We start from the raw sequence: 11064 nt of genomic DNA, 5'->3' as shown, positions 1-11064 counted from the left end.
CTGGGTGAGAGGCATGCTCTGCCTTTAGGACATCATGTGGGTCTAGACAGCAGAGGCAAATTTCCTGTGTGACTGGCATTGAAAATCAGTGTTGACAGTGAATTTTCAAGCAACAAGGATTGAGATGGGAGCAGTTTCAGAGTTTTTCCATTGAGAGGTATTTCTATCTAAGTTGCTATTTAAACAAAAAGGGCAAGAATAATTCACATCTAATGGCCAGCAATGCTAGGGATTTTCAGAAACATTGTAAGAAGAGATCCAAGGGAAAAGAGAGAATTTCTTGCTAATCAAATACTTGGAATCTCTGAGAATCAAAACTATTTGAATTAATGGTAATGTGACCTCAGTTATATTCACAGTCTTGTGAAATTTGGGGTTTGCTCCTTAAAAATTGTATTTAAAGATCTTGTTCTTTTTTTCTATGAATTAAGAAAAAGTCATTATTTGATTACAATGAATGACTACCTAGGACTATATTTTGAGAATGAGTGTTCTAAGTACTGGGCTTTCTAAATTTTCCACTTTTCCCTCTATGTTATTGATGTTTATGAGAGAAGATTAAGTTATTTCTGGAAATCAGGGTTTCCTAGCATTCTTTGGCTTCTGGGGACATGAAATCTTAGTGATGGCTGCTTTGATATCCTTGTTCCTCAGCGTGTAGATGAGAGGGTTGAGAACGGGTGTGAGAATGGCGTATACCACATTGCCCATGATGTGGAAGTCCAGGGGCAGGTCAGCCCTGTAGGCCGCATAGGCTATGGCAATGGATGAGTAGTAGGTCCCCACCACCAGGAGGTGGGAGCCGCAGGTGTAGAAGGCTTTGGAGCGTCCTTCTTGGGAGTTGATGCGAAGCACCGAGGTCAGGATGTGGGCGTAGGAGAAAAGCACCAGCAGAAGTGGGAGGAAGGCCACCACCATGGCAATGTGGAAGCCCATGAGGGTCTGGGGGGTGGTGTCAGAGCAGGCGGCCTGGACCACAGCCAAGTGGTCACAGAAGCAGTTGTAGATGTGGGAAATGCTGTCAAATGCCATCTGGGAGGTCTGTACCACTGCTGGAATGGGCAGGAAGAGCGCAGTGAGCCAGGCACTGGCTGCCAAGACAGCACTGTTCTGTGGGGTCATGAGGACAGGGTAGTGCAGTGGGAGGCAGATAGCCACATAGCAGTCATAGGCCATGACCACCAGGATGAAGGCTTCCGAGCAGGAGAAGCTGTGGAATAGGTACATCTGCAGGAAGCAGGCAGGGAAACTGAGGAAGTGGTTGCCAAGCAAGAATAGGGACAGCATCTTGGGGACAGTGGTTGTGGTGAAAAGAATGTCCAAGGTGGAGAGGTTAATTAGGAAGAAGTACATGGGCTTGTGGAGGCTGGGCTCTGCCACCACAGCCACCAGGACCAATGCATTACCCATCAGGATGAGCAAGTAGAGGAGGAGAAAGACAAAGAAAATAGGAAGGAAGAGAGATTTGGGCAGAGAAGGGATGCCCATAAGGTAGAAGATGGTCGAGGAGTCCCCTGTTCCATTACAGGTGATTGTTTCCATGGTGGGTTAAAGCTGGATGCTCCGAAGATGAGTATGGGGAACATCTGGGAACCAGGCCCATCCGGAAGCCAAAACAACCAGAGATTCTGGAATGAGAATTACTTAATGGTCACTGTATAATAGATGATGGGCTCGATCTTATCTCAAAATTATTCATCCTATCCCAGAATTCTCTCTTTCCTTTTTAAATAAAGTATGGAAAAAGTACTTACAATATATAAATCACGTGTTATTTGCTGGATATATAGTCGATGAGTTAGTGGGGCTGAAGAAAGACCTTAATCAATGAATCACATAATTATTTAATTGCAATTGTGGTAAGTGCTTTGAAAGAACTTCTAGTCCTCTTTTCCATGTCCCATATGATTATCCTGGGGATATCAAATCTCTTAAAACAGAACACTAAGTTTCTTTCTCTTTTGGCATTTGCTTTAAGTTTTAATTTTTCCATAGGTTCCTAGGGTACAGATGGTGTTTGGTTACATGAGTAAGTTCTTTTTTTAAATATCATACTTTAAGTTCTGGGGTACATGTGTGGAACATGCAGGTTTGTTACATAGGTATACATGTGCCATGGTGATATACTGCACCCATCAACCCGTCATCTACGTTAGGTTTTTCTCCTAATGTTATTGCTTTAAGTTATTTAAAAATGACATCTTTGTTACCATATTGAATAGGGAGGGCTGATTTCTCCCAGGTTTACTGCAACATGCTGTCTTTCCATCATAATTATTAACTAAGGAATGGCTCCTTTCTCTCTTGTTTGCTTGGTGCAGTGGTTCTGTTGTTTCCATCTGAGTTCTCTGTATCCCGTCTCTAACTGTGGGGCTCTTTGTTATGTTACAGTGAAAAGAGTGACACTGAAATACTCTTGGGGGGAAAAGTCTGGATTTCTGATAATGGCGACTTCCACAGCTGGACAATGGCAGAGAATCCAAGACAGTCTTTGTAACTCCACTGAGCTTCCCTCCCTGCTGGCTGCTGCAGCTCAGCTGTGCTCCTGTTTGACCACTGCACTCCCACTACCCAGGAGGCTTCTCTGTTTCTTTGCTGGTCAGAAAGTGTCATGGTAACCTGGGAAAACTTGGGAGGTATTATTCATAGAAAAAAACTAACTGGAGATCTGTTTGCAGTAGCTGCTCCAAGTCAAAAGAACCCCTTTTGGAACCAGTAATGAGTGCTTCAGCCCACAGATGCGGGGATTTGAGCTGATGTAAACTACTGAATCACTCTCTATTTTAGGCTTTTCTCTTTAGCTAAAGGACCCCCGGCACAAGTCTTTGTTGACATTTGTATTACTGCCTCGTTAATCCTAATGACTCCATGAGCAGTTTCCACTTACTTTTCTCGAGCCACTTCGAATTTTCCATTCTTCTTTTTTTTTTTTTTTGTTAATTTCAATTTTATTTTATTTTTCAAATTTTTCATTCTTCTAACGAAACATCTCTCATGGATAAAACCACTAGTGTGAAAAATGCAAAAGATGTTTACTTTCAGTTCCAACTAACTTACCCCCCATAGTCCAGAGACTGGTTATGGAAAGGCCAGGGGCTTTCCCGGGTGCCATAGCCAGCTGGCTGTAGAGCCAGAAACACTGTGCCCGGTCTTTGGTTCCCAGGACAAGGCTATTTCTTCTATACATGTTTCCTGGAGAATCCAGAAATTCGAGTTTCCAAGGGGAAATATTTTAAGACAAAGGTTTCTATTTCCTTTTTCTGTTTTTTAGTTGATAACATCAAACAAAACTAAATTTCAAATTTTCCTCTGGGTCTTTACATGGTAGGTTCGAAATCACTGTCTCGCAGTGCATATGCTCCTTTAAAATAATGTCACAGGATCTGGCAAAAGAGTGAACTCTTGCTTTGTCCCAAGTTGAGAAGGTTATCCCTCAGTTAACCAGAACCCCATCCCAACAGATTCAGTAGCTAGGTTTTCTCTTACCCAATGGGGGCAAACTGCACTTCTCTGGACATGCGGCACTCAGAGAGTGAGTCATGGGCTGACTGACCCCAAGTTAGGCTGAGTTGGACGCTCTGAGGGACAGAAACTCAGAAGGTCAAAGCCAGAGGGACCCTTAGAGGCCATCCAGTCCAGCTGCCCCTCCTCCTCTCTCCTCTGTCCACTGCTTTGCAGAGGGAGACACGGATGCTGAGACCACCCCCTCTTCCTGGGGAGAGACAGCCTGACGCTTTTCATAGCCAGGGGGTGCTGTACTATCCAACAAGCAGACGAGGCTTGGGTCCCCACCAAAGCAGAGGCTCCAAAAATACTTCCTGAGAGAATTTAACGTATTATGTCAAAGTACCGTTCAACTAGCCCATCGTAGGAAATATCAGAATTTGGCTGGACTTTCTGTACAATTTAGAGTTATTTTGAATTATATGCTATCTCTAAGTAATGCAGCCCTGTGCTTAGGGCTAAAAGGACACTGTTTCCCATGGCACAGAACTTGCCCCAGCAGATCTTTCCAGTTAGGTTTCTCTATGAGCCAGTTACAGTGCTGGTTAAGGAGAGAGAAGGACAAAAAAACTGATCACCCGAATGTCATCCTGCACTTTCTGTCCATCATTTTTCCTCGTCAGACAGCTCTGCCAGGGAGTGCTTATGCCCCTCCAACTAATGAAGAAACTGAGGGTAAGAGAAGGCCAGGCCCTCCTTCAAGCCCACAGCTGGTGAGGGGTGAGGGCAGAGGCTGCTCCTGGAGCCTGACAACCCACAGTCCTGTTTCCTGGGCCAGCTCTGACACTCTCTTGCTGTGACTGTGCATCTCTGAGTCTTGATTTTCTCATCTGTACGGAAAGAGGTTTGAGGAAATCATCTCTGAACGGTTTCCAATTCAATGAGCCATTTTCTGAGTGTCCCTGTGAGTTTGGCAGAGTGGGGGTTCAGAGACAGATCTCGCATGCCCTTTTCCCCTAAGGGAGAGGGTGAGGGCTCTCCCACTGAGGGGGCACCTGCTGCAGAGCCAGGTTCTTGACCTTCATTATGTCACATGCACCTTAGTGGTTACGTGTTTGGACGTGGGAGTCAACCCCTGCTCCTAACTCCAGCTGTGTGACATGGAGCAAGTCACTTTCCCCTCTCTGAGCCTTTTGCCCCTGATCTGTGACCTCATGGGGTTTTCTTTATGTAGAGCATGCTTAGATATGCTTACAAAGAGCCTGGAAAATGGAAGAGCTCAAAGTTTGCTAGAGTTTCCAGAGGTTCCTGCTGTCATCAGCCTTTTCTTCCTATGGGAAGGCCCTGGCCAAGAAGGTATGAATCCATTGCCCAGGCCTGCCAGAATATCTGGCTCCATTGCCCAGGCCTGCCAGAATATCTGGCTAAAGGCCTCACAGCCCACACATGCACCTGGATCCCAGGTACCTGCCAGCCTGGATCCTGGGTGCCTGCTCTGTGCATACCAAATCTATCTTCCTGACCTCTGGCCCAGGTATGTAGTCCCTGAATTCCCTGTCCCTGTCTCCCTATCCCAGATTTCTTTACCTATCTCTGGGCACCCCGTCTCCAGCAACTTTCACCTGTTGAGCCTGGTCCTCACTGGCGTCTCCTGTGTTTCTCCATATGAGGCTTTGGTGGAGGTGACAGGCGGGGGCTTAGCCATGGCCCATTAAGCCCTCGGGCTTTTCTGGCAGGCCTCCTGGGGTACTTTCTCTGAATGGTGCTTCCATGGGGCACCACACCCACCGTCCCTCAGGATGAACTCCCTGGCATCTCCTTGCTTGTATGTGAGAGAAGTAGTATTTGTCCCTGGGCTTTGCAAATAATAAAATCATTATTAACAGCCCTCAAGGGCCCAGAACTTTACACCAATGGTGTAGACTTTATCCTCATTATCCTCTCTGATTCTCACAATAGCAGAGAAGTCAGGAATTAGCAATAGAGTATATGGGAAGTCCAAGAGAAAGAAAACAAGGTCTAGGAAGTGAAACAACTTGTCCATTTTAACACTGGTGGCGAGAGGAAAAGCTGGAATTTAGACCTAGGGCTTTATTCCCTGCCTAGTGCCTTGACTGCTACAACAGAATTATATAATGATAAAGAAGACGGTGCCTGGAGCAATTAAATTTTAAGATCCTCCTTTATTGGTTTGCTGGTTTTCCACTTACTTTTCTAATTGTACAAATATGCACTTCAGAGCAGTGCTTGGTTCCAGAAATACCTCTTCTTCCTCCCATTATGTAGTCACAACCCTATTTTCTCTTTCTAATCATATGTACCTTTCTTTGCCAGTTAATTGTACCCTTCTTTGCCAGTTAATTCAGTGGCATGGGGAGACCCAAAAGTTAAGGTGGCAATCTCAGCTTCCAGTTCAATGAAATGATTATTTCACTCCTGGTACATATATTCCATGCTTAGGAACTAAATTGTATAAACAGGCAGAATACAAAGTTAGGGAGAAGGAAGCTCATACTTTGATTCTCTCTTTTTTTTTTTCAATTCCCTTTCATGTTCTATGTATTTTAGAACTGGGTTCTTAGGGTTAATAAGAGGAAGCACTCTCACTTCCTACCTTGGTTCTCAGACCTGTGTATTCTGGCCAGATCAGAAACTGCTCGATATATTGGTTAGGTTACTGGTTACAAGCATGTATTTCAGCTTATAAGACAGCAACCAAGCCCTTTGAGGTATTATTATTCAACCAACACCCAAAACTGAGTCTCAATAAGTTATTCCTCTAGTCTACCAGGCCCCCTGCTTCTGAGTGATGGGGTGCATTGTAATATCAGTGATTCATTCCATGGGCACGAGACTTACTACTTCACTTATTTTGCCATAAAATGGATTTTTTTGTTAAAATCATGGCCATATGAGATAGTATCATGATGAATAAGGCATTTATTAAATCTCTAGAAAGTGATAATAGAAGAAACATTGTAAGAAAGGCAAATTCATATCCAGAATAGGTTTCTAGTCCAATCAAGATAAACCACAGCCTTGTCAATGATGGAAGGGGTCCAGTGTATTCATCCTGCCACCCACAGCTGGCCAGTTTCCTTGGGCAATGGTTCGTATCCTGGGTCCAGTGTTGGTCTTTGTTGCTGACATCCTGGATACTTGGCAGAAGCTAAGCCAGACTAGCCTTTATGAATCCATGCATAACTTCTGCCCATGTCACTGTGCCTTTTGTTCATGAATCTATTGAGCAAACACCGAAGCATCTAGGAAAGAGAGTCTAACTGATTTTCATGGATGGATCGTCTTATCTACCTGATTTTGCCTACTCTTGTTGATTTTGTAGATCTTTTTCTGCCATGATACCCTCTGGTAAATAGTCACATGGCACACAAATATCTTCACAATTTGTGCCCATTCTTAGAGGCCTACCACCTTAAACCTTCTCCATACCTCTTCTCCACCAATCTTGTTCTTTCCAAGTACTTGCAGATCCCAGCAAAATGATTAGCATTTGCTCATATTCTGGTATAGATCCATACCTCTCTCTCCATTTCCCTTTTCAGGTGAGATGAACTTACCAGGTGAAAAAACAGATGCACTGCCAAAGGTTCTTCTCGCTGACAGGATTCACCTTGCTGGCCATCCTTCAGGGCCCTCCTAAATGGGGCTGTAATGCAGCAGCAGTCCACTCAGATGGCCCCAGCATATTTTGAAGAAACATTTGTAAGCCAGGCTTGAACGTTTTCATTCATCAGGGAATTGGTTATAGGGAGCTTCCCATGAGGCCATATGTTAGAGCTGATGGAAAGATGCCAACACAGCAAGACTGGGAGTGTGAGCTTCCTACTCACTCAATTTCATTGCTGCTTTGAGATCTGCTTGAGCCTATTAGGATAGCGTTTATTACTTCCATTTGAAGAAGGGATGTTTCTGTACATGTCCATTTTTATATTTGGTTTGTTTAAATTAATATCCAACTCAAAAGGAACAGCGTGGGATTCATATTCGTTCAGTGTTCCCTGGTCAGGCATTCAGTCTGTTCCAGGGCCAGGAGCTATTTTTCATAAGGAGAATAGTTAACTATGGAAAAAAGTACAAATGTGCTCTAAAATCCAAGTGGGCTGTACTGTGATTCAATAGTGTATGTCACCTCAAAAATTCAAAGGGGACTTTTAAGTTTTGACTATGACAGTGTGGCTTGTTTGGGACTAAAGTTTCTGCCAAAAACAACTGTAAAAGCTCAACAGTATGTAAAATAATGGTCTGAAGACCCCAGAGAGCAACCAGTGGCAGGTCTGGAAGGACTGCAGTCCTTGAGAGGGGAGTCACATGAGGTGAGTTCCACCCAACAGCAGCTTTTTTTTTTTTTTTTTGAGACAAGAGTTTTGCTCTTGTTGTCCAGGCTGGAGTACAATGGCATGATCTTGGCTCACTGCAACCTCCGCCTCCCAGGCTCAAGCCATTCTCCTGCCTCAGCCTCCCAGGTTGCTAGGATTACAGGCATGCACCACCACACCTGGCTAATTTTTTTGTATTTTCAGTAGAGATGGGGTTTCTCCATGTTGGTCAGGCTGGTCTTGAACTCCTGACCTCAGGTGATCTGCCTGCCTTGGCCTCCCAAAGTGCTAGGATTACAGGTGTAAGCCACCGCTCCCAGCCTCTAGCTTTTTACCTTAAGTTGTTTCCCAGCTTGCAGAATGGTAAAGTAGAGCCCAATTAGGAAACACAAGTCCCACTGTTTGGAGTTTAGATTTAGCAAAGTGACTGGAACTTAAGAGGCAAATTCTATGAGAGGATGACACCGCAGAGAAGGAAGACCAAAACCTGTGTGTAAATGATCTCTTGTCATTGACCAACTCCCAAGGTGCACATATGCAGGGAAAGACTCAAATAACCAAAAGAATACAGCATCTGGGAAGCTAGACCGCTGAAGACAGATTGTAATAGCCACATGATGTTGGAGATTAGATTCAGTGGTTGGAATTTAGCCCGATGCAAATCAAGGGGCCTTTGTAAGTACTCCAGAATTTCAGCTGGGACCCTGGAAATTCCAGGCTTTAGGAATAGGGTTAAACCCTAAAAGTAATAGCAAAATTGAAATAAACATGACATAATATAGCCTAAAACTGAGCTACAACAAAGATAATCCAATAGTACTGTTGCTAGAAAAATATAACTTTTTCTGGAAAAAACCTAAATTATCCAGAGCTTTAAATTTTTAAACTTTTTATATCAGGTAACCAATCAAAAAGTATGAGGCATAGTTAAAACAAAATAAAATGAAAGATCAAATGAGCAAAAACAAGAGGAGAAAAAGACTAGAAGCAAATACACAGATAATTCAGATATAATTATCAGGCAGGGACCTTAAAATAACTATGATTAATAAATATATTACAAAAAGAGGAAAAGATAAATAAAATATAAGAAATGGGGAATTAAAGAGAGAATTGGAATTTATAGAATGATAAACAAACATTCCATAACTGAAAAATATAATATGTTAACTTAAAAACTTTTTGGATGAGTATACATAATAAAGAATGAGTGAACTGGAAGACAGATTAATTTTGAAAAATACAAACTGAGTCATAGAGAAAAAAAGTATAAATAGTAGAAGAAGAATCAATAAAATTGAAAATAGGAAAACAATTGAGAAGAAACAAATGAAATGCTGACTCTTCGAAAAATCAATACATTGATAAACCTATAGCTAAACTGACCAAGAAAAAAATCACAGAAAATACAAATTACCAATATTAGGAATGAAAGAGGAGATACCACAGACATTAAAAGGATAATAAGGGAACGGCACAAACAACTCTATGTTTAAATATTCCAAAATTTGGACAAAATGGACAAATTTCTTAAAAGGCAGAAATTGCTAAATTTCATTCAACAAAAAATAGATAATTGAAAAAATCTATATCAGTTAAATAGTTGATTTTGCAATTAAAAACTTCATGAAAGAGAATTCCAGGCCCTGGAAATTTTACAGGCAAATTCTACCAAATATTTAAGGGAGAAATAGCACCAATTCTTCACAATGTTTTCGAGAATGTAGATGAGAAGGGAAAACTTCCTAACTCATTTTATGAGGCCAGCATTTATCTAATACCAAACCAGACAAAGAAATTACAAGAAAACTACACTCTGGTGTCTCTCATAAACACTGATATAAAAATTCTAAACAAAATATTCACAAGTCAAACCTAGTAATATATAAAGGACATCATATATCACAACCAAATGGAGTTCATCCTAGGAATACAGTTTGTTCAATGTTCAAAAAACAATTAAAAAGACATCATCCTAACAGGCTGATAGAAAAATATACTTAGATGAAGATATTTTTAAAATGTAAGATCTGTAAACCAAAAACTACAAAATGCTGATGAATAAAATCAAAGAGCTAAGTAAATGGAGAGATATATTATGTTCATGGATTGGAAGACTCAACATTGTTAAAATGTCCATTGTCCCAAATTTAATCTACAGATGCAACATAATCCCTCCCCTCCCCAAATCCCAGTAACTTCATTCTAAAACTTATATCAAAAGACAAAGGAACTGGAATAACCAAACAATTATTTTTAAAAATTAACAGTCTGAGGAGTCACATTATGGAATCTTAACACTAATTATAAAGCTACAGTATTCAAGACTGTGTGGTATTGGTAGAGGGATAGACATATATATCAGTGTAACAGAACAGGGAGCCCACAAATAGAGACATACAAATATAATCAATGATATTTGACAAAAGTGTAAAGGCAGTTTGATAGATAAAGAACAGGCTTTATAACAAATGGTGCTGGACAACTGGATGTCCATAAGCAAAAAAAAAAAAAAAAAAAAAAAAATTGAATCTCAACCTAAACCCTCACACCTTATCCAAGAAGTAACCTCAAAATTGTTCATAGAATGAAATATAAAATAGAAAATGTCTAGAAACTTTGTTTTCTATAGGGCGAAATCTGTACAATCTTTGGTTTGGTGATGAGTATTTAGATATTTTATCAAACAGCATAATCCATAAGGGAAAAAATGATATATTAGGCTTTATATGAATTAAAAACTTTTGCTCTGCAAAAGACAATGTAAGAGAATGCAAAGACCAGTCATTGCCTGGGTAAACTACTTGTATATCAAATATCTAACAAAGGATGTTCTCTAGAATATATAGAGAACGCTTGAAATTCAATGATATGAAAACAAACAATCCAGATTAAAAAGCAGGCAAAAGATCTGAACAGACTTCACCAAAAAAGACATATGGATGGAAAATAAGCTCATGAAAGATGGTCAACACAATTAGCTGTAGGGAAATGTAATTAAATTGAATTACAATCACAGTAAGATACTACTACAGACCTGTTAGAATGACATCCCCCACCAGAGTTGTTACATTTGTTACATTCAAACCTACACTGGCACACCATTATGACCCAAGATCCATAGTTTACTCTTGGTGTTGTACATTCTATGAGTCTTGACAAATATATAACATGTACGCACCATTGTAGTATCATACAGAATAGTTTCACTGTCCTAAAAGTCCTCTGTGTTCTGCCTATTAATCCCTCCCTTCTCCTAATCCCTGGCAGCCACTAGTCTTTT

At 41.1% G+C, this 11064-nt stretch overlaps 1 protein-coding gene across 1 annotated transcript; it reads right to left on the bottom strand.

The window, feature by feature from the left end:
- Positions 1 to 418: 418 nt before the first annotated feature.
- LOC100387162 (olfactory receptor 2AT4-like) lies at positions 419 to 1685 on the bottom strand. The gene has a single exon (XM_035265439.2). The coding sequence runs from the start codon at positions 1540 to 1542 to the stop codon at positions 577 to 579; it is 966 nt and encodes a 321-aa protein (XP_035121330.1). The 5' UTR covers positions 1543 to 1685; the 3' UTR covers positions 419 to 576.
- Between the last annotated feature and the right edge of the window lie 9379 nt (positions 1686 to 11064).

Source organism: Callithrix jacchus, chromosome 10, assembly GCF_049354715.1.
Source record: "Callithrix jacchus isolate 240 chromosome 10, calJac240_pri, whole genome shotgun sequence".
NCBI lineage: Eukaryota > Metazoa > Chordata > Mammalia > Primates > Cebidae > Callithrix > Callithrix jacchus.
Note: the sequence above shows the minus strand (reverse complement) of the source record. Positions and strands in the feature narration are given on the sequence as shown.